The sequence below is a fragment of the Oncorhynchus mykiss genome, chromosome 29, assembly GCF_057628025.1.
Source record: "Oncorhynchus mykiss isolate SJ-2025 chromosome 29, ASM5762802v1, whole genome shotgun sequence".
Lineage (NCBI taxonomy): Eukaryota > Metazoa > Chordata > Actinopteri > Salmoniformes > Salmonidae > Oncorhynchus > Oncorhynchus mykiss.
The window spans coordinates 7,345,674-7,370,000 of NC_143050.1; the positions used below are offsets into that span (position 1 = coordinate 7,345,674).

The 24,327-nt window shown below is 44.9% G+C and overlaps 1 protein-coding gene across 32 annotated transcripts in view; it reads left to right on the forward strand.

The window, feature by feature from the left end:
- Positions 1-3,886: 3,886 nt before the first annotated feature.
- supt20h (SPT20 homolog, SAGA complex component) overlaps positions 3,887-24,327 on the forward strand; it is a 42,758-nt gene continuing 22,317 nt past the window's right edge. For 11 of the 32 annotated variants that reach the window (XM_036967987.2, XM_036967993.2, XM_036967990.2 and 8 more), the window contains exons 1-17: positions 3,891-4,045; positions 4,524-4,625; positions 4,782-4,817; positions 4,929-5,054; positions 5,302-5,428; positions 7,903-8,006; positions 8,331-8,447; positions 9,177-9,230; positions 9,395-9,534; positions 10,791-10,947; positions 11,978-12,034; positions 12,371-12,442; positions 12,765-12,934; positions 13,291-13,323; positions 14,275-14,389; positions 16,008-16,116; positions 16,330-16,536. In XM_036967987.2, coding sequence (XP_036823882.2) covers positions 4,623-4,625; positions 4,782-4,817; positions 4,929-5,054; positions 5,302-5,428; positions 7,903-8,006; positions 8,331-8,447; positions 9,177-9,230; positions 9,395-9,534; positions 10,791-10,947; positions 11,978-12,034; positions 12,371-12,442; positions 12,765-12,934; positions 13,291-13,323; positions 14,275-14,389; positions 16,008-16,116; positions 16,330-16,536 — 1,627 coding nt within the window. In that variant the 5' untranslated portion in view covers positions 3,891-4,045; positions 4,524-4,622. Of the gene's footprint in view, positions 4,046-4,523; positions 4,626-4,781; positions 4,818-4,928; positions 5,055-5,301; positions 5,429-7,902; positions 8,007-8,330; positions 8,448-9,176; positions 9,231-9,394; positions 9,535-10,790; positions 10,948-11,977; positions 12,035-12,370; positions 12,443-12,764; positions 12,935-13,290; positions 13,324-14,214; positions 14,390-16,007; positions 16,117-16,329; positions 16,537-24,327 lie in introns of all 32 variants that reach the window. The other 21 variants (XM_090226411.1, XM_090226422.1, XM_090226414.1 and 18 more) reach the window with 5 other exon arrangements.

Below are 24,327 nucleotides of genomic sequence, written 5' to 3' on the forward strand. Positions count from 1 at the left end.
CCTGTGTATTTGACCCCAGTATAGAGTCCATACTGACCTGTGTTGACCTGTGTATTTGACCCCAGTATAGAGTCCATACTGACCTGTGTTGACCTGTGTATTTGACCACAGTATAGATTCCATACTGACCTGTGTATTTGACCCCAGTATAGAGTCCATACTGACCTGTGTTGACCTGTGTATTTGACCCCAGTATAGAGTCCATACTGACCTGTGTTGACCTGTGCATTTGACCCCAGTATAGAGTCCATACTGACCTGTGTTGACCTGTGTATTTGACCCCAGTATAGAGTCCATACTGACCTGTGTTGACCTGTGTATTTGACCCCAGTATAGAGTCCATACTGACCTGTGTTGACCTGTGTATTTGACCCCAGTATAAAGTTCATACTGACCTGTGTTGACCTGTGTATTTGACCCCAGTATAGAGTCCATACTGACCTGTGTTGACCTGTGTATTTGACCCTAGTATAGAGTCCATACTGACCTGTGTATTTGACCCCAGTATAGAGTCCATACTGACCTGTGTTGACCTGTGTATTTGACCACAGTATAGATTCCATACTGACCTGTGTATTTGACCCCAGTATAGAGTCCATACTGACCTGTGTATTTGACCCCAGTATAGATTCCATACTGACCTGTGTTGACCTGTGTATTTGACCCCAGTATAGAGTCCATACTGACCTGTGTATTTGACCCCAGTATAGAGTCCATACTGACCTGTGTATTTGACCACAGTATAGAGTCCATACTGACCTGTGTTGACCTGTGTATTTGACCCCAGTTTAGAGTCCATACTGACCTGTGTATTTGACCACAGTATAGAGTCCATACTGACCTGTGTTGACCTGTGTATTTGACCCCAGTATAGAGTCCATACTGACCTGTGTTGACCTGTGTATTTGACCCCAGTATAGAGTCCATACTGACCTGTGTTGACCTGTGTATTTGACCCCAGTATAGAGTCCATACTGACCTGTGTTGACCTGTGTATTTGACCCCAGTATAGAGTCCATACTGACCTGTGTTGACCTGTGTATTTGACCCTAGTATAGAGTCCATACTGACCTGTGTATTTGACCCCAGTATAGAGTCCATACTGACCTGTGTTGACCTGTGTATTTGACCACAGTATAGATTCCATACTGACCTGTGTATTTGACCCCAGTATAGAGTCCATACTGACCTGTGTATTTGACCCCAGTATAGAGTCCATACTGACCTGTGTTGACCTGTGTATTTGACCCCAGTATAGAGTCCATACTGACCTGTGTTGACCTGTGTATTTGACCCCAGTATAGAGTCCATACTGACCTGTGTTGACCTGTGTATTTGACCACAGTATAGATTCCATACTGACCTGTGTATTTGACCCCAGTATAGAGTCCATACTGACCTGTGTTGACCTGTGTATTTGACCCCAGTATAGAGTCCATACTGACCTGTGTTGACCTGTGCATTTGACCCCAGTATAGAGTCCATACTGACCTGTGTTGACCTGTGTATTTGACCCCAGTATAGAGTCCATACTGACCTGTGTTGACCTGTGTATTTGACCCCAGTATAGAGTCCATACTGACCTGTGTTGACCTGTGTATTTGACCCCAGTATAAAGTTCATACTGACCTGTGTTGACCTGTGTATTTGACCCCAGTATAGAGTCCATACTGACCTGTGTTGACCTGTGTATTTGACCCCAGTATAGAGTCCATACTGACCTGTGTTGACCTGTGTATTTGACCCCAGTATAGAGTCCATACTGACCTGTGTTGACCTGTGTATTTGACCCCAGTATAGAGTCCATACTGACCTGTGTTGACCTGTGTATTTGACCCCAGTATAGAGTCCATACTGACCTGTGTTGACCTGTGTATTTGACCCCAGTATAAAGTTCATACTGACCTATTTTTAATGTATCTGCCTGCTGGTACCATGGAACCAAATGGGAAAGTCCCCAAAAGTGTAAATTCCAGCTCACCTCAAATACTTTTCAAATGAGCTACTTGACACAGAGATGGAAGAGGAAGCCAGACATTTCATAAAGCTCCTTTTTTGGGGTTCATATGCAGTCGATTAACTAAGTAGACCAGACAACAGAGCCAGCTGCTATTGCATTGGTGCCCATGGGAGAACACCCCTTAAGTAGACTGGAACTGTGAGAGGGAGAAAAAAAAATCTATGGTAAATGGCCTGAGTAAAGACTTCTTCATTTATCCACCATCTTTGTTTGACCTGTGTCTTTGACCTATGTCATCTATGGCCTCTTCTTCTCTGTCTATGACCCCTAGCTACAGTATATGTGTACATCATTATGAACAAGGCAGTTTAACCCACTGTTCCTAGGCCTTCATTGAAAATAATATTTTTTTCTTAACTAACTTGCCTATTTAAACAAAGGTAAAATACAAAATATATATATATATTCAGTGCACACATTAAAAAAAGGAATCTGACACAAACTTAAACTACTTACCTGGTAAGCCAATCACAGGCTTTGTTGTTATGAAGGCCACACCAGTAATGTTGTCCTTCCAATAAAAGGAATCTAGTTTCACAACTTAAAAAAAAATATTAATAATAATAATTGATGAACACTAGAGGGCAGTGCAGGACAAATTCTCTCAGGATTAACGATATAAATATATATATATTTGTCCGGCACTGCCCTCTAGTGTTCATCTATGTAACGTCTCCTCTCAGTGTGTGACGCAAGTCTAAAAGGTCCTGTAACGTCTGTTGTTAACTCTCTCTCTCCCAATGTTCATCAGAGAAAGAGAGTTGTGGTTAACTGATCTCTCTGATTAGTCTATTATAACTTAACTTTCATAACTTTACATTTTTTTTAAGTTGTGCAACCATTTAGATTCCTTTTATTGGAAGGACAACTTTACTGGTGTGGCCTTCATAACAACAAAGCCTGTGATTGGCTTACCAGGTAAGTAGTTTAAGTTCATGTCAGATTCCTTTTTTTTTTATGTGTGTGCACTGATCGAAAAAGAATCCAATCCAATCTGAAGGCCCTGTGCAGGGTAACAAGGCCTACCAGTTACCTAGGAGGTTGCCTAGGGTTACAAAGGGTCTATACACTTCAAACACTCCCTCACTGATTTCTTTGGTCAAAATGTATCTAATTCGATACAGTCCTAAACTAGTCTGTACCAGTGGTTTTCAACCTTTTTGGGTTATTGTACCACCAAATGAATGTACCCCTCCATGTGCATTTTATCAGTAGGCCTATGGCAGTGGAGGCTGCTGAGGGGAGGATGGCTCATAATAATGACTGGAATGTGGTCAATGGACTGGTATCAAACACATGAAAGACATGGTGGTTTCCATGGTTTCCATGTGCTTGATACCACTCCATTTGCTCCAGTCCAGATATTATTATGAGCTGTCCTCCCATCAGCAGCCTCCACTGGCCTATTGTCTCATGAGTCTTCTCAGTTACTCCCCTGTAGATAGGCCAAGGTCCTAGTACCCCTGGTTGTGAACCACTGGTCTATTTATTTATTTAACCTTTACTTAACTAGGCAAGTCAGAAAGAACAAATTATTATTTACAATGACGGTCTACCCCGGCCAAACCCTAACCCTGACAACGCTGGACCAATTGTGCGCCGCCCTATGGGACTCTCAATCACGACCGGTTGTGATACAGCCTGGAATCGAACCCGGGTTTGTAGTGACGCCTGTAGCACTGAGATGCCGATCCACTCCGTAGCCCCTCATCTATACTACAGCGTGTGCACATTTGTCTCTCAATGTGTAGCTTAAATAAATAAAATGTCACAATATAACAACCAATATGTTAATCTTATTGAAATATAAAATAAAAGTATCTATCCAAGTTATTCCTTGAATGAAAACGTTAGACAGGAGAGCATCCCCAGGGTTCCGCCCACTACCTTAACCGGAAGTTTAGCTTTTGTTGTCACACTGGAAGAAATTGGCTGCTGCTGTGAGTTTTTTTTTCAATGAAGGCACTGAAATAATATCTTGTTTCTTGCATTGGAGTCACGATCTATAATAATGCAACTCGTAAGGCAAGTCCATATTCTAATGTTTAAGATTGAAGCTTCTTCATGCGTTTGTGTCTCAGCCGTTGTATTGCTAGCTAACTTTGGCAGCTTCCCAAGAAGCAAGCTAGCGATGCTAACGTTAGCCGGCTAGCCAGCCAGCGAGCTTGTTGCTGTGAACAAATCGCTTGTCTGTGAGCATAAAACTATCATCAAGTTAACTGGGTTTCGTTAAAAACAACGCTGTTCCGTCAAAAGTGTATGGATAGAAACTGGGTGACATTTCACAGCCATATATATTGTGCATCATTAAGTTGATTATTTGCGAAATCGCCATACGAACATAATTATATATTATTTAACACTTACCAACCCGCTCAAACGGTCGGTGCCTGTCGTTTTGTCGCTGTTGTTTACTGTGTAAACTAGGTTTAACCTGGGCCGTGTGTGTGTGTGTGTGTGTGTGTGTGTGTGTGTGTGTGTGTGTGTGTGTGTGTGTGTACAGGGTTTGAATGGTCGCTATATGGAGGTGACGGTGTGGGGCTAAGGACAGCTAAGTCTCCTGCTGACCATCACTCACCCAAATACCGGTTGGCAGACCACAATGGTAAGCATCCCTTCCACTAACCCTCTGTCCACCTATCCCTTAATATATATATATCCATCTGTTTATCCCTCTATCCATTGATTTATATATCTGTCGATCCAGCACTCTGTTTGTCTATCTACGAACACTAACGGATGACTACTGTTCTATTTGCAGCAACACGTTTTGGAATATGCATTGGATCGGGCTGAGGTAAGACTTTGTCTATTTATTCTGCATGAACAAGGTGATTTCAAGTGTGTGTGTGTGTCTACAGGTGTTCATGCATATACATCTGACGTTGATGCATTTCATCTTCTTCAGTACATTGTTGAAAGTGCTCGTCAAAGGCCAGCGAAGAGGAGAGCCTCATCCGGAGGGAAGAAGAGTTTATACCAGAAACTATACGAGCTCTACATCGAAGAGTGTGACAAAGAACCAGAGCTCAAGGTAACCAGGTAGAAGTCAAGAGTAGGTCGTGTAGAAAGCATTTGACAGACCTAATCATTGGACCCATTGACCTGTAGCTTGTGTTCATTAGGGCACAACGTAGCAAAAACATGTTTTGTAACAGAAAACGAAAGCCAGGGTTCTTATTGGACAAGTTCACATCAAAAGCTATGTAGGAATGTGAATGTATTCATTATTTGTAAACCAATACCATTTATTGTTATTAATGATTTCCTGTTATGTGTAGAAGCTGCGTAGGAATGTGAACCTGCTGGAGAAGCTAATGTGTCAAGAGTCAGTGTCGAGTCTGGTCGTCAACCTCTACCCTGGCAACCAGGGATACTCCCTCATGCTCCGCGGCAAGAATGGATCTGGTGAGAGCCCTATCGATCAATCACTCTATCAATTTATCAAATATTCACAATTAAGTTATTTGTCATGCAACATGTAGCAAAGATACTTGTCTTAAAAACCCCAAGAGGCCCAAGGTAAACTCTGTCCTGCATAAATCACTGCTATGTAGCTAGTATTGTAAACTCAGCCAAAAAAAGAAACGTCTTCTCACTGTCAACTGCGTTTATTTTTCAGCAAACTTAACATGTGTAAATATTTGTATGAACAAAACAAGATTCAACAACTGAGGCATAAACTGAACAAGTTCCACAGACATGTGACTAACAGAAATGGAATAATGTTTTCCTGATCAAAGGGGGGGTCAAAATCAAAAGTAACAGTCAGTTTCTGGTGTGGCCACCAGCTGCATTAAGTACTGCAGTGCATCTCCTCATGGACTGCACCAGATTTGCCAGTTCTTGCTGTGAGATGTTACCCCACTCTTCCACCAAGGCACCTGCAAGTTCCCGGACATTTCTGGGGGGAATGGCCCTAGCCCTCACCCTCCGATCCAACAGGTCCCAGACGTGCTCATGGGATTGAGATCCGGGCTCTTCGCTGGCCATGGCAGAACACTGACATTCCTGTCTTTCAGTATGGCTGGCCGCATTGTCACGCTGGAGGGTCATGTCAGGATGAGCCTGCAGGAAGGGTACCACATGAGGGAGGAGGATGTCTTCCCTGTAACGCACAGCATTGAGATTGCCTGCAATGACAACAAGCTCAGTCCGATGATGCTGTGACACACCATCTCCAAATCGATCCCGCTCCAGAGTACAGGCCTCGGTGTAACGCTCATTCCTTTGATGATAAAACGCAGAATCCGACCATCACCCCTGGTGAGACAAAACCACGACTTGTCAGTGAAGAGCACTTTTTGCCAGTCCTGTCTGGTCCAGTGACGGTGGGTTTGTGCCCATAGGCGACTTTGTTGCCGGTGATGTCTGGTGAGGACCTGCCTTAACAACAGGCCTACAGGCCAACAAGCCCTCAGTCCAGCCTCTCTCAGCCTATTGCGGACAGTCTGAACACTGATGGAGGGATTGTGTGTTCCTGGTGTAACTCGGGCAGTTGTTGTTGCCATCCTGTACCTGTCCCGCAGGTGTGATGTTCGGATGTACCGATCCTGTGCAGGCGTTGTACCGATCCTGTGCCACTGCGAGGACTATCAGCTGTCCGTCCTGTCTCCCTGTAGCGCTGTCATAGGCGTCTCATAGTACGGACATTGCAATTTATTGCCCTGGCGACATCTGCAGTCCTCATGCCTCCTTGCAGCATGCCTAAGACACGTTCATGCAGATGAGCTGTAGTAGTAACAGGGTGTTTCTACAGGGCTGTAGTAGTAACAGGGTGTTTCTACAGGGCTGTAGTAGTAACAGGGTGTTTCTACAGGGCTGTAGTAGTAACAGGGTGTTTCTACAGGGCTGTAGTAGTAACAGGGTGTTTCTACAGGGCTGTAGTAGTAACAGGGTGTTTCTACAGGGCTGTAGTAGTAACAGTGTGTTTCTACAGGGCTGTAGTAGTAACAGGGTGTTTCTACAGGGCTGTAGTAGTAACAGGGTGTTTCTACAGGGCTGTAGTAGTAACAGGGTGTTTCTACAGGGCTGTAGTAGTAACAGTGTGTTTCTACAGGGCTGTAGTAGTAACAGTGTGTTTCTACAGGGCTGTAGTAGTAACAGGGTGTTTCTACGGGGCTGTAGTAGTAACAGTGTGTTTCTACAGGGCTGTAGTAGTAACAGGGTGTTTCTACAGGGCTGTAGTAGTAACAGGGTGTTTCTACAGGGCTGTAGTAGTAACAGGGTGTTTCTACAGGGCTGTAGTAGTAACAGTGTGTTTCTACAGGGCTGTAGTAGTAACAGGGTGTTTCTACAGGGCTGTAGTAGTAACAGGGTGTTTCTACAGGGCTGTAGTAGTAACAGGGTGTTTCTACAGGGCTGTAGTAGTAACGGGGTGTTTCTACAGGGCTGTAGTAGTAACAGTGTGTTTCTACAGGGCTGTAGTAGTAACAGGGTGTTTCTACAGGGCTGTAGTAGTAACAGTGTGTTTCTACAGGGCTGTAGTAGTAACAGTGTGTTTCTACAGGGCTGTAGTAGTAACAGGGTGTTTCTACAGGGCTGTAGTAGTAACGGGGTGTTTCTACAGGGCTGTAGTAGTAACAGTGTGTTTCTACAGGGCTGTAGTAGTAACAGGGTGTTTCTACAGGGCTGTAGTAGTAACAGTGTGTTTCTACAGGGCTGTAGTAGTAACAGTGTGTTTCTACAGGGCTGTAGTAGTAACAGGGTGTTTCTACAGGGCTGTAGTAGTAACAGTGTCACTTTGTTTGATAGACTATTCAACTGCCTAATGATGACAGTCTCTCTCTCTCTCCCCCATCTCTCTCTCTCTCCCCCATCTCCCTCTCTCTCCGCCATCTCTCTCTTTCCTCCCTCCCCCCTCTTCCCCCCTCTCTCTGTAGACTCTGAGACGATCCGTCTGCCGTATGAGGAAGGCCAGCTGTTGGAGTACCTGGATGCTGAGGAGCTTCCTCCTATCCTGGTGGATCTCTTAGAGAAGTCCCAGGTGTGTGTGTTCCCTCTAACCCTCTGTCTCCTTGTCTCCCCTCTGACTCCTTGTCTCCCCTCTGGCTCCTTGTCCCCCCTCTGGCTCCTTGTCCCCCCTCTGGCTCCTTGTCCCCTCTCTGGCTCCTTGTCTCCCCTCTGGCTCCTTGTCCCCCCTCTGGCTCCTTGTCCCCCCTCTGGCTCCTTGTCCCCCCTCTGGCTCCTTGTCCCCTCTCTGACTCCTTGTCCCCTCTCTGACTCCTTGTCCCCTCTCTGGCTCCTTGTCTCCTCTCTGACTCCTTGTCTCCTCTCTGACTCCTTGTCCCCTCTCTGACTCCTTGTCCAGGTGAACATCTTCCACTGTGGCTGTGTGGTAGCTGAGGTCCGAGACTACAGACAGTCTGGCAACACTAAGATGCCCTCCTTCCAGAGCAGACACGTCCTGCTACGGCCCACCATGCAGGTAGGAACTAGCACTGCGTTCTAGAACCATAGAAATAGAAGAGGTAGAGCAGACACCATGCAGGTAGGAACTAGCACTGTGTTCTAGAACCATAGAAATAGAAGAGGTAGAGCAGACACCATGCAGGTAGGAACTAGCACTGCGTTCTAGAACCATAGAAGAGGTAGAGCAGACACCATGCAGGTAGGAACTAGCACTGCGTTCTAGAACCATAGAAGAGGTAGAGCAGACACCATGCAGGTAGGAACTAGCACTGCGTTCTAGAACCATAGAAGAGGTAGAGCAGACACCATGCAGGTAGGAACTAGCACTGCGTTCTAGAACCATAGAAATAGAAGAGGTAGAGCAGACACCATGCAGGTAGGAACTAGCACTGCGTTCTAGAACCATAGAAATAGAAGAGGTAGAGCAGACACCATGCAGGTAGGAACTAGCACTGCGTTCTGAAACCATAGAAATAGAAGAGATAGAGCAGACACCATGCAGTTAGGAACTAGCACTGTGTTCTGGAGCCATAGATATAGAAGAGGTAGAACAGACACCATGCAGGTAGGAACTAGCACTGCGTTCTGGAACCATAGACATAAAAGAGGTAGAACAGACACCATGTAGGTGAGAACCATGAGGGGAGATAGTTGGTTTCTATGTTAGGGTGGCGGTGGTCATATGTAATCAGAATGATCGATCCTTACACCGTTGATACTATATTCTGACCTTTGACCTCCCCAGACACTGATCTGTGACGTCCATGCCATGACCAGTGACCACCACAAATGGACTCAGGTGAGTTGCCGAGGTCAAACAGACCTGATCACACCATCAAGATGGTAATACTGTTCTCATTCCTCTCCTCCTTTCATCTTCCCTTATCACCTGCCTCTCCCCTCTTCATCGATCTCCTCCCCTCGCTCCCCTCTCCTCTCTCCTCTCTCCTCTCTCCCCTCCAGGATGATAAGTTCCAGTTGGAGAGCCAGTTACTGCTGGCCACAGCTGATCCTCTGTGTCTGGATCCATCTATCTCTGTCACCTGTACAGCCAACCACCTGCTCTATAACAAGCAGAAGATGAACACTCACTCTATGAAACGGTACACACAGAGAGACACACAGAGAGACACCGAGAGAGACCTGCAGACACAGAGAGAGACCTGCAGACACAGAGACCTGCACACACAGAGAGAGACCTGCAGACACAGAGAGAGACCTGCAAACACACAGAGAGAGACCTGCAGACACACAGAGAGAGACCTGCAGACACACACAGAGAGAGACCTGCAAACACACAGAGAGAGAGACCTGCAAACACACAGAGAGAGACCTGCAGACACACAGAGAGAGACCTGCAGACACACACAGAGAGAGACCTGCAAACACACAGAGAGAGAGACCTGCAAACACACAGAGAGAGACCTGCAAACACACAGAGCGAGACCTGCAGACACACAGAGAGAGACCTGCAGACACACAGAGAGAGACCTGCAGACACACAGAGAGAGACCTGCAAACACACAGAGAGAGACCTGCAGACAGAGAGAGAGACCTGCAGACACACACACACACAGAGTGACTCGCAAACACACACAGAGAGAGACCCGCAAACACACAGAGAGAGACCCGCAAACACACAGAGAGAGACCCGCAAACACACAGAGAGAGACCCGCGTCTCTCAAACACACAGAGAGAGACCCGCAAACACACAGAGAGAGACCCGCAAACACACAGAGACCCGCAAACACACAGAGAGAGACCCGCAAACACACAGAGATACCTAAAAACACACATAGAGATACCTAAAAACACACAGAGAGATACCTAAAAACACACAGAGATACCTAAAAACACACAGAGATACCTAAAAACACACAGAGATACCTAAAAACACACAGAGATACCTAAAAACACACAGAGAGATACCTAAAAACACAGAGAGATACCTAAAAACACAGAGAGATACCTAAAAACACACAGAGATACCTAAAAACACACAGAGAGAGACCTAAAAACACACAGAGACCTAAAAACACACAGAGACAGACCTAAAAACACACAGAGAGAGACCTAAAAACACACAGAGAGAGACCTAAAAACACACAGAGAGAGACCTAAAAACACACAGAGAGAGACCTAAAAACACACAGAGAGATACCTAAAAACACACAGAGAGATACCTAAAAACACACAGAGAGATACCTAAAAACACACAGAGAGATACCTAAAAACACACAGAGAGAGACCTAAAAACACACAGAGAGAGACCTAAAAACACACAGAGAGACCTAAAAACACACAGAGAGATACCTAAAAACACGCTATGATACACACCTGTTTCTCCTCTCTCCATAGTTGTTTTAAGCGTCACTCTCGGGCGGCGTTGAACCGTCAGCAGGAGCTGTCCTACCTGCCCATGCCCCCCCAGCTGCGTCTCTATGACTATCTGCAGAGGAGGAAGGAGAGGAAGCCGGCCCCCTCGATAGACCTGAAGATCTCCAAGGCCGGAAACGTGAGATCACATTACACTCTGTACACTGCCACCTGTAGATAGACCACCTGTAGATAGACCACCGCTAGATAGACCACCTCTAGATAGACCACCTGTAGATAGACCACCTGTAGATAGACCACCTGTAGATAGACCACACTACCACCTCTAGATAGACCACCTCTAGATAGACCACCTGTAGATAGACCACCGCTAGATAGACCACCTGTAGATAGACCACCTCTAGATAGACCACCTCTAGATAGACCACCTCTAGATAGACCACACTACCACCTCTAGATAGACCGCCTCTAGATAGACCACCTCTAGAATGACCACACTGCCACCTTTAGATAGACCACCTTTAGATAGACCACCTCTAGATAGACCACCTTTAGATAGACCACCTCTAGATAGACCACCTCTAAATAGACCACCTCTAGAATGACCACACTACCACCTCTAGATAGACCGCCTCTAGATAGACCACCTCTAGATAGACCACACTACCACCTCTACCACCTCTAGATAGACAACCTCTACCACCTCTAGATAGACCACCTCTAGAATGACCACTCTACCACCTCTAGATAGACCACCTCTAGATAGACCACCTCTAGATAGACCACTCTACCACCTCTAGATAGACCACCTCTAGATAGACCACACTACCACCTCTAGATAGACCGCCTCTAGATAGACCACCTCTAGAAAGACCACACTACCACCTCTAGATAGACCGCCTCTAGATAGACCACCTCTAGATAGACCACACTACCACCTCTACCACCTCTAGATAGACCACCTCTACCACCTCTAGATAGACCACCTCTAGAATGACCACACTACCACCTCTAGATAGACCACCTCTAGAATGACCACACTACCACCTCTAGATAGACCACCTCTAGATAGACCGCCTCTAGATAGACCACCTCTAGAATGACCACACTACCACCTCTAGATAGACCACCTCTAGATAGACCACCTCTAGAATGACCACCTCTAGATAGACCACACTAACAGACTGCTCTCTCTCCCTCATTTACAGTGTGTGGACATGTGGAAGCAGAGCAACTGCCAGCTGACTGTCCCCAAGGAGATTGATGTAAGTCACACTCTCTCTCTCTCTCTCCTTGTCAAACACGCCAACCTGTCTGTCAGTCAGTGACTGGTACTCTAAGATATGGACCAGGGTTGGGGTCAATACCAATTGAACTCAGTCAATTCAGGAAGTGATTTGAATTTAAAAACTTTTGACATAAAATACCTTCTTCTTTTTCAGTTTATTCAGAAGTCATTTGTGAATAGATTCCCCCTTTTTTTCAATTATTGAATTGGAATTTCAGTTTACTTCTTGAATGGACTGACTTCAATTGAAATGAATCTTAACCCTTAAATGAACCGTTTGATATTTGTACTCACACTTTCTCTGTGTTCCCAGGTGGAGAAATACGCAGTGGTGGAGAAGTCTGTGAAGCTGGAGGAATCTCAACCCACTGTATGGCCTGCAGAGGTAAGACTTCCTGGTGTCACACTCTTTATCTTCCCCCTGTTACAGATCTAAGTAATTAAACACTGGTATCATCTCAAAGATCCCAACAAGCTGCTGCAAAATCCCATTTTATCACAGAAGATGTGTTTCCTGTCAGCTTTGATCAAAAAACGGTACCAGAGGACCAAGGTTTCTCCTCACTTCCTGGTGTCACACCCACGTAACAGGAAGTGATAAGATGATTATACGTTTGAGTGTGAGGTTGGGGGCAAGACCCAGAGGACCAAAGTGTCTCTTTTTTTTAACTTCCTTGTGTCACACCTGTTCTCTTCCCCTGTAACAGGAAGTGATAGATGACTATACGTTTGAGTGTGAGGTTGGGGGTAAGACCCAGAGGACCAAGGTGTCCATCTTCCAGTCGGTGGGCGACCCTCTGGTCTACGGAAAGATCTACTGCGCCAAACAACCCAAAGTTGAGGAGGACAGCAGCGACCTTCAGCTCCTACACCCATCGTAAGAAGGGTGGGGGGGGGGGAGTCTAGGGGAGGGGGGGGCTGAGGAGTTCGGCAATTATCTTCAGCTCCTACACCCATCGTAAGGGGGGGGGGGGGGGTCTAGGGGAGGGGGGGCTGAGGAGTTCGGCAATTATCTTCAGCTCCTACACCCATCGTAAGGGGGGGGGGGGAGTCTAGGGGAGGGGGGTGGGGGGGGCTGAGGAGTTCGGCAATTATCTTCAGCTCCTACACCCATCGTTAGGACAGTAGGGGGGGGGGGGGGGGGTGCAACGTGGCAGAGGACATTTTAATGTAACATTCTAGAAACAGAATATTTGAACTTAGACTGTTTTTTCTTGTCTTTTTCCCCACCAGTTTCCTAATAGGCTCAAAGATAGATGCCAGTCGGTAAGTGGACCAACAGTGACTGTGTGCTTGTCCTTTCTGAACATGTGTTCTGTGCTGTCGGCTGTTTGATTTGATTAGGATCCCAATGGAAAAGGCTCGTCTTCCTGGGGTCGAAAAATACATTTACAGACAAAATGCTTCACAGTTTACGTTGAAAGACGGTGGTAGACATTACAAACAACTAGACATTTACAGACCGTTAAAATACCTTAAAAGGCAACGCATTTAACTTTCAATAGGCACTTATTCAGTAAGTTATTGGATCGGTGTCTGTCCAGTCATATGGTTGACTGTGTTGACTGGTTGTCTGCTGTTGACTGTTGTTGACTGTATTGTAGGCTGTTGACTGTTGTAGGCTGTTGACTGTTGTAGGTTGTTGACTGTTGTTGACTGTGTTGCTGGCTGTTGACTGTGTTGCTGACTGTTGACTGTGTTGTAGGCGGTTGACTGTGTTGTAGGCGGTTGACTGTGTTGTAGGCTGTTGACTGTGTTTTGGGCGGTTGACTGGTGTTGACGTTGTTGACAGTGTTGTAGGCTGTTGACTGTGTTGTAGGCGGTTGACTGTGTTGCTGACTGTTGACTATGTTGTAGGCGGATGACTGTGTTGTAGGCTGTTGACTGTGTTGTAGGCAGTTGACTGTGTTGTAGGCGGTTGACTGTGTTGTAGGCTGTTGACTGTGTTGTAGGCGGTTGACTGTGTTGTAGGCGGTTGACTGTTGTTGACGATGTTGTAGGTGGTTGACTGTGTTGTAGGCTGTTGACTGTGTTGTAGGCTGTTGACTGTGTTGTAGGCTGTTGACTGTGTTGTAGGCTGTTGACTGTGTTGTAGGCGGTTGACTGTGTTGTAGGCGGTTGACTGTGTTGTAGGCGGTTGACAAAAGGGGTTCCGAGGTTCCTGTCCCAGTATAAGGGTGTCTATGAGTCAGACGTGATGTGTGTGTGTGTTTCTAGGTTCCTGTCCCAGTATAAGGGTGTGTATGAGTCAGACGTGAAGTGCCAGGTGAAGATGTCTCATAACTCAGGATTCGTGGGACGGAACCGGCTCTCACCCAGCAGAGAGACAGAGGTACACGTACCACAACACACACACTTGTCGTGACTATCATTAATGTGATGACTGTTATTTATGGAACAATTAACTCATTAGGAATTTGGGGCACCACGGGAAAAGTTTGTTTCCCGAATTAACTATGTAGACATATCAGTCATCAATTAATAATTTCTTCATATCAGTCATCAATTAATCATTTCCTCACATCAGTCATCAAATAATAATTTCTTCACATCAGTCATCAAATAATAATTTCTTCACATCAGTCATCAATTAATCATTTCCTCACATCAGTCATCAATTAATCATTTCCTCACATCAGTCATCAATTAATCATTTCCTCACATCAGTCATCAATTAATCATTTCCTCACATCAGTCATCAATTAATCATTTCCTCACATCAGTCATCAATTAATCATTTCCTCACATCAGTCATCAATTAATCATTTCCTCACATCAGTCATCAATTAATAATTTCTTCACATCAGTCATCAATTAATAATTTCCTCACATCAGTCATCAATTAATCATTTCTTCACATCAGTCATCAATTAATCATTTCCTCACATCAGTCATCAATTAATCATTTCTTCACATCAGTCATCAATTAATAATTTCCTCACATCAGTCATCAATTAATCATTTCTTCACATCAGTCTCATTCTGAACGTTGTTGACTTACTAATCATTCCGTACCACACAAGTTGTTGTTTATTTATTTATTTACTAACAAGCTAAACGATAATACAAGATACACACAAGGTATAAGGTCATTGGTCAGAAATGTAATACGATAACAAGTCCCTAGCGGACTAATACAACGGTAGCATTGATTGTGAAGAGGTTCCTTTGTCTTCTTCGTGTCTTCGTGTTGCGTTTTCAGGGTCGTGACCTAACCGTAGACCTCAGCTGCAGCTTGTGGCCCTTCTAGTCTGATACGTTCACTCTTAACCCAAGTGCTTTATACCCTCGGGTAGAAAGGGGGTGTGTTTACGTCTTGCTGACACGCTCTCTGGGTTCCCTGGGGGCGTGGCTAGTTACGAGGCAAGGTATCACAATTTACTATGATCTCGTTTAGAGAACTAAAATCACAATCCTATCGTCACCACAACAACAACAAAAACATTCTATTTTATCCTGGATATTTTCCACGCAACGTAAAGTATGTAAACATGATATACACCGTATGAAAACTCTTGAAGTTACCATGTTTTCGTTACAATGTCTTCATGCAACTTTTAATGACATCACAAAATAGACATTCATTTTCCACGTTCCCATCTCTCATCATTATCAACATTTGGAGGATGAAATATATTGTCCCGGTGTCCATTGTTTTGATGTTGTCGTTTTTGGCGGTAAACTCATCATAAGGAACACAGACTTTCCGATCACTCAAATTAGGCCCCCGAAAAGGAATCGTCTGCTGCCTCTCTCTCTCTCCCCCGCGGGAGGGATGGAGAGAGAGAGGAAGCAGGGTGAGGGAGAGAGAGATCTCTGTAGAGCTGATTCACTGAAACCTGATCCTCACAAGGAGAGTCATGACACACTATAGAACCGGCTCTCACCAAGCAGAGAGACGGAGCTGGTTGATGTTGTTGATTCACCTAATGCCCGTTGTGTGTCCCCAGGCGGATGGCCTATCAGCCTTGGTTCAGTCGTCGGGTGTGTTGGGGAAGGGGGTGAAGCACCGGCCTCCCCCTATCAAACTACCCTCCGCGTCGGGCAGCAGCTCCACGGGTAACCCCCTCTCTAACCAGCCTGGAGATCTGGGGCTGCATCTCATTCCACAAAGTTGTTGTTCCCGATCTCACATCTGATTGGTGCTAACTCCTGTTCTCCCCCTCTCTCTCACCTCTCCCCCTTCCTCTCCCCCTCTCTCACCCTGCTTCCTCTCTCTCTCCCTCCCCTCCTCCACCCCACCTCCTCCTCTCTCCATATCTCTCTCTCCAGGTAACCTGTATAGTTCAGCCCAGGCTACCAGTGGTCTCCTTAAGTGTCCTACGCCTCCCCCAGGAACAGGCCCCGGCTCAGCCAAGCCCCAGTCACTGAGTAGGAAGCACTCTGTGGAGCTGGGGCAGGGGTTACAGCTGGGCGGGCAGTTAGGACAGGTGGGGTTGTTGTCCCCGGTAGCCCTATCTCCCATGGGGACAACACAGAGTGAGTACCTGGCCAGTCTGTCAATCAGTCTCTGTCTATCAGTCTCTGTCTATCAGTCTCTGTCTATCAGTCTATCAGTCTCTGTCTATCAGTCTATCAGTCTCTGTCTATCAGTCTCTGTCTATCAGTCAGTCTATCAGTCAGTCTATCAGTCAGTCTATCAGTCAGTCTATCAGTCAGTCTATCAGTCAGTCTATCAGTCAGTCTGTCAGTCAGTCTGTCAGTCAGTCTGTCAGTCAGTCTGTCAGTCAGTCAGTCAGTCAGTCTGTCAGTCAGTCAGTCAGTCAGTCTGTCAGTCTGTCAGTCAGTCTGTCAGTCTGTCAGTCAGTCTGTCAGTCTATCAGTCAGTCAGTCTATCAGTCAGTCAGTCTATCAGTCAGTCAGTCTATCAGCCTTCATCTGTCCTATCTGACCTGTCTGTCTGTCAAACAGTCTGTCAGTCAGTCTATCAGTCTGTCTGTCAAACAGTCTATCATGCCTTGGTATTAGAGCCCCTGCCAGAGGCTATATGTACCCAGGAAGGTCTAACAGCCAGTCTATCATGCCTTGGTATTAGAGCCCCTGCCAGAGGCTATACGTACCCAGGAAGGTCTGACAAACAGTCTATCAGCCAGTCTATCATGCCTTGGTATTAGAGCCCCTGCCAGAGGCTATACGTACCCAGGAAGGTCTATCAGCCAGTCTATCATGCCTTGGTATTAGAGCCCCTGCCAGAGGCTATACGTACCCAGGAAGGTCTATCAGCCAGTCTATCATGCCTTGGTATTAGAGCCCCTGCCAGAGGCTATACGTACCCAGGAAGGTCTATCAGCCAGTCTATCATGCCTTGGTATTAGAGCCCCTGCCAGAGGCTATACGTACCCAGGAAGGTCTATCAGCCAGTCTATCATGCCTTGGTATTAGAGCCCCTGCCAGAGGCTATACGTACCCAGGAAGGTCTATCAGCCAGTCTATCATGCCTTGGTATTAGAGCCCCTGCCAGAGGCTATACGTACCCAGGAAGGTCTATCAGCCAGTCTATCATGCCTTGGTATTAGAGCCCCTGCCAGAGGCTATACGCACCCAGGAAGGTCTGACAAACAGTCTATCAGCCAGTCTATCATGCCTTGGTATTAGAGCCCCTGCCAGAGGCTATACGTACCCAGGAAGGTCTATCATGCCTTGGTATTAGAGCCCCTGCCAGAGGCTATACGTACCCAGGAAGGTCTGCCAAGTGTCAGATTGGAAAACAAACCCACATTATGTCTCTATATGCAGATGATCTTTAACTATTAATTTAACTATTCCCATTGTTATTGGTTTAGCTCTTTTTATCAAATCAAAACTTTTTTGGTCACATGCGCCGAATACAACAAGTGTCGACTTTACCGTGAAATGTTAACTTTACTGTGAAATGCTAACTTTACCGTGAAATGCTGAATACAACAAGCGTAGACTTTACCGTGAAATGTTAATGTTAACGGTCAATGTAAATAGTCCGGTGGCCATTTGATTAATTGCTCAGCAGTCTTATGTCTTGGGGGTAGAAGATGTTCAGGAGACTTGGACCTAGACTTGGCGCTCCGGTACTGCTTGCTGTGTGGTAGCAGAGAGAACAGTCTATGACTTGGGTGATTGGAGTCTCTGACAATTTTTTGGGCTTCCCTCTGACACCGCCTGGTATAGTGGTCCTGGATGCCAGGAAGCTTGGCCCCAGTGATGTACTGGGCTGTACGCACTCCCCTCTGTAGTGCCTTACGGTCGGATGCTGAGCGGTTACCATACCAGGCGGTGATGCAACCACTCCGGATGCTCTCGGTGGTGCAGCTGTGTAACCTTTTGAGGATATGGGGACCCATGCCTAATCAAAATGTAATTTTGGGTTACAAAATGCATTTGAATAAGTCAGAGGCTATGCCCTCTAGGGAGCTTGAGTGACAACAACAGTTCGAATGACTTCACGTTCAATTGGACATTTTTTTTTTTTTTGTGTGTACCTTGGTGTAAAAACATTTTAAGAACTTCAACCTGTCCAACAGCAGCTTTGTACCTGTACCGAGGGCAGTTAAGGAAGACCTAGACAGATGGATGGACCTGCCATTATCACGGTTGGGTAGAATTCATCTGATCAAAATGATCTGTATCCTGGTCGCATTTATATACAGTGGGGCAAAAAAGTATTTAGTCTGACACCAATTGTGCAAGTTCTCCCACTTAAAAAGATGAGAGAGGCCTGTAATTATCATCATAGGTACACTTACACTATGACAGACAAAATGAGAAAAAAAATCCAGAAAATCACATTGTAGGATTTTTTATGAATTTATTTGCAAATTATGGTGGAAAATAAGTATTTGGTCACCTACAAACAAGCAAGATTTCTGGCTCTCACAGACCTGTAACATCTTCTTTAAGAGGCTCCTCTGTCCTCCACTCGTTACCTGTATTAATGGCACCTGTTTGAACTTGTTATCAGTATAAAAGACACCTGTCCACAACCTCAAACAGTCACACTCCAAACTCCACTATGGCCAAGACCAAAGAGCGGTGAGCAAAAACCCCAGAACCACATAACCAATACAAAAACCCCAGAACCACATAAACCCAATACAGAAACCCCAGAACCACATAAACCCAATACAGAAACCCCAGAACCACATAAACCCAATACAAAAACCCCAGAACCACATAAACCCAATACAAAAACCCCAGAACCACATAAACCCAATACAGAAACCCCAGAACCACATAACCAATACAAAAACCCCAGAACCACATAAACCCAATACAGAAACCCCAGAACCACATGACCCAATACAGAAACCCCAGAACCACATAAACCCAATACAGAAACCCCAGAACCACATAAACCCAATACAAAACCCCAGAACCACATGACCCAATACAGAAACCCCAGAACCACATAAACCCAATACAGAAACCCCAGAACCACATGACCCAATACTAAAACCCCAGAACCACATAAACCCAATACAGAAACCCCAGAACCACATAAACCCAATACAAAACCCCAGAACCACATGACCCAATACAGAAACCCCAGAACCACATGACCCAATACAAAAACCCCAGAACCACATGACCCAATACAAAAACCCCAGAACCACATGACCCAATACAGAAACCCCAGAACCACATGACCCAATACAAAAACCCCAGAACCACATGACCCAATACAAAAACCCCAGAACCACATGACCCAATACAGAAACCCCAGAACCACATGACCCAATACAAAAACCCCAGAACCACATGACCCAATACAGAAACCCCAGAACCACATAAACCCAATACAAAAACCCCAGAACCACATAAACCCAATACAAAAACCCCAGAACCACATAACCAATACAAAAACCCAGAACCACATAAACCCAATACAGAAACCCCAGAACCACATAAACCCAATACAGAAACCCCAGAACCACATAAACCCAATACAGAAACCCCAGAACCACATAAACCCAATACAAAAACCCCAGAACCACATAAACCCAATACAAAAACCCCAGAACCACATAAACCCAATACAAAAACCCCAGAACCACATAAACCCAATACAAAAACCCCAGAACCACATGACCCAATACAAAAACCCCAGAACCACATAAACCCAATACAAAAACCCCAGAACCACATAAACCCAATACAGAAACCCCAGAACCACATAAACCCAATACAAAAACCCCAGAACCACATAAACCCAATACAGAAACCCCAGAACCACATAAACCCAATACAGAAACCCCAGAACCACATAAACCCAATACAGAAACCCCAGAACCACATAAACCCAATACAAAAACCCCAGAACCACATAAACCCAATACAGAAACCCCAGAACCACATGACCCAATACAAAAACCCCAGAACCACATAAACCCAATACAGAAACCCCAGAACCACATAAACCCAATACAAAAACCCCAGAACCACATAAACCCAATACAGAAACCCCAGAACCACATAAACCCAATACAGAAACCCCAGAACCACATAAACCCAATACAGAAACCCCAGAACCACATAAACCCAATACAGAAACCCCAGAACCACATAAACCCAATACAGAAACCCCAGAACCACATAAACCCAATGCAAAAACCCCAGAACCACATGACCCAATACAAAAACCCCAGAACCACATAAACCCAATACAGAAACCCCAGAACCACATAAACCCAATACAGAAACCCCAGAACCACATGACCCAATACAGAAACCCCAGAACCACATAAACCCAATACAGAAACCCCAGAACCACATAAACCCAATACAGAAACCCCAGAACCACATGACCCAATACAGAAACCCCAGAACCACATAAACCCAATACAGAAACCCCAGAACCACATAAACCCAATACAGAAACCCCAGAACCACATGACCCAATACAAAAACCCCAGAACCACATGACCCAATACAAAAACCCCAGAACCACATAAACCCAATACAAAAACCCCAGAACCACATAAACCAATACAGAAACCCCAGAACCACATAAACCCAATACAAAAACCCCAGAACCACATAAACCCAATACAGAAACCCCAGAACCACATAAACCCAATACAGAAACCCCAGAACCACATAAACCCAATACAAAAACCCCAGAACCACATAAACCCAATACAAAAACCCCAGAACCACAGAAACCCAATACAGAAACCCCAGAACCACATAAACCCAATACAGAAACCCCAGAACCACATAAACCCAATACAGAAACCCCAGAACCACATAAACCCAATACAAAAACCCCAGAACCACATAAACCCAATACAGAAACCCCAGAACCACATAAACCCAATACAGAAACCCCAGAACCACACAAACCCAATACAAAACCCCAGAACCACAGAAACCCAATACAGAAACCCCAGAACCACATAAACCCAATACAGAAACCCCAGAACCACATAAACCCAATACAAAAACCCCAGAACCACATAAACCCAATACAGAAACCCCAGAACCACATAAACCCAATACAGAAACCCCAGAACCACATAAACCCAATACAAAAACCCCAGAACCACATAAACCCAATACAAAAACCCCAGAACCACAGAAACCCAATACAGAAACCCCAGAACCACATAAACCCAATACAGAAACCCCAGAACCACATAAACCCAATACAGAAACCCCAGAACCACATAAACCCAATACAAAAACCCCAGAACCACATAAACCCAATACAAAAACCCCAGAACCACATAAACCCAATACAGAAACCCCAGAACCACATGACCCAATACAGAAACCCCAGAACCACATAAACCCAATACAAAAACCCCAGTGGACAATCTCCTGCTGAAAGACTTAAACAATGTATCTCTTCATATTATGCTGTTAAACATTACAATGTTGAACGTTAAGTGCTCTGATTAGGGGAAGCTGGGGAGAGGCCCAGAAATCACCTTGGACAAAGGCTGTGCTCGAGGCCAGACAACTGTTCACCTGCAATATATGAATATGCAAAGGCTTCATAGGACTCCCAGTATATGGAATAACAGGGTTCATTGGACTCCCAGTATATGGAATAACAGGGTTCATAGGACTCCCAGTATATGGAATAACGGGGTTCATAGGACTCCCAGTATATGGAATAACAGGGTTCATATGACTCCCAGTATATGGAATAACAGGGTTCATATGACTCCCAGTATATGGAATAACAGGGTTCATATGACTCCCAGTATATGGAATAACAGGGTTCATAGGACTCCCAGTATATGGAATAACAGGGTTCATAGGACTCCCAGTATATGGAATAACAGGGTTCATATGACTCCCAGTATATGGAATAACAGGGTTCATATGACTCCCAGTATATGGAATAACAGGGTTCATAGGACTCCCAGTATATGGAATAACGGGGTTCATAGGACTCCCAGTATATGGAATAACAGGGTTCATATGACTCCCAGTATATGGAATAACAGGGTTCATAGGACTCCCAGTATATGGAATAACGGGGTTCATAGGACTCCCAGTATATGGAATAACAGGGTTCATATGACTCCCAGTATATGGAATAACAGGGTTCATAGGACTCCCAGTATATGGAATAACAGGGTTCATATGACTCCCAGTATATGGAATAACAGGGTTCATATGACTCCCAGTATATGGAATAACAGGGTTCATAGGACTCTCAGTATATGGAATAACAGGGTTCATAGGACTCCCAGTATATGGAATAACAGGGTTCATAGGACTCCCAGTATATGGAATAACAGGGTTCATATGACTCCCAATATATGGAATAACAGGGTTCATAGGACTCCCAGTATATGGAATAACAGGGTTCATAGGACTCCCAGTATATGGAATAACAGAGTTCTTAGGCCTCCCAATATATGGAATAACAGGGTTCTTAGGACTCCCAGTATATGGAATAACAGGGTTCATAGGACTCCCAGTATATGGAATAACAGGGTTCATAGGACTCCCAGTATATGGAATAACAGGGTTCATAGGACTCCCAGTATATGGAATAACAGGGTTCATAGGACTCCCAGTATATGGAATAAAATGAAAGCAGAATTATCTGATACCTTCTGGAAATGGAAGAAGGATAAAGGTCCTCATGGCCATCTGTTTTTCACCATTAAGAATGGACTCATGGCCATCTGTTTTTCACCATTAAGAATGGACTCATGGCCATCTGTTTTTTCACCATTAAGAATGGACTCATGGCCATCTGTTTGTCACCATTAATTAAAGAATGGACTCATGGCCATCTGTTATTCACCATTAAGAATGGACTCATGGCCATCTGTTATTCACCATTAAGAATGGACTCATGGCCATCTGTTTTTCACCATTAACAATGGACTCGTGGCCATCTGTTATTCACCATTAAGAATGGACTCATGGCCATCTGTTTGTTACCATTAATTAAAGAATGGACTCATGGCCATCTGTTATTCACCATTAAGAATGGACTCATGGCCATCTGTTATTCACCATTAAGAATGGACTCATGGCCATCTGTTTGTCACCATTAATTAAAGAATGGACTCATGGCCATCTGTTATTCACCATTAAGAATGGACTCATGGCCATCTGTTTTTCACCATTAAGAATGGACTCATGGCCATCTGTTTTTCACCATTAAGAATGGACTCATGGCCATCTGTTATTCACCATTAAGAATGGACTCATGGCCATCTGTTTTTCACCATTAAGAATGGACTCATGGCCATCTGTTTTTCACCATTAAGAATGGACTCATGGCCATCTGTTTTTCACCATTAAGAATGGACTCATGGCCATCTGTTTTTCACCATTAAGAATGGACTCATGGCCATCTGTTTTTCACCATTAAGAATGGACTCATGGCCATCTGTTTGTCACCATTAATTAAAGAATGGACTCATTGCCATCTGTTATTCACCATTAAGAATGGACTCATGGCCATCTGTTTTTCAACATTAAGAATGGACTCATGGCCATCTGTTATTCACCATTAAGAATGGACTCATGGCCATCTGTTTGTCACCATTAATTAAAGAATGGACTCGTGGCCATCTGTTATTCACCATTAAGAATGGACTCATGGCCATCTGTTATTCACCATTAAGAATGGACTCATGGCCATCTGTTTTTCACCATTAAGAATGGACTCATGGCCATCTGTTTTTCACCATTAAGAATGGACTCATGGCCATCTGTTTGTCACCATTAATTAAAGAATGGACTCATGGCCATCTGTTATTCACCATTAAGAATGGACTCGTGGCCATCTGTTATTCACCATTAAGAATGGACTCATGGCCATCT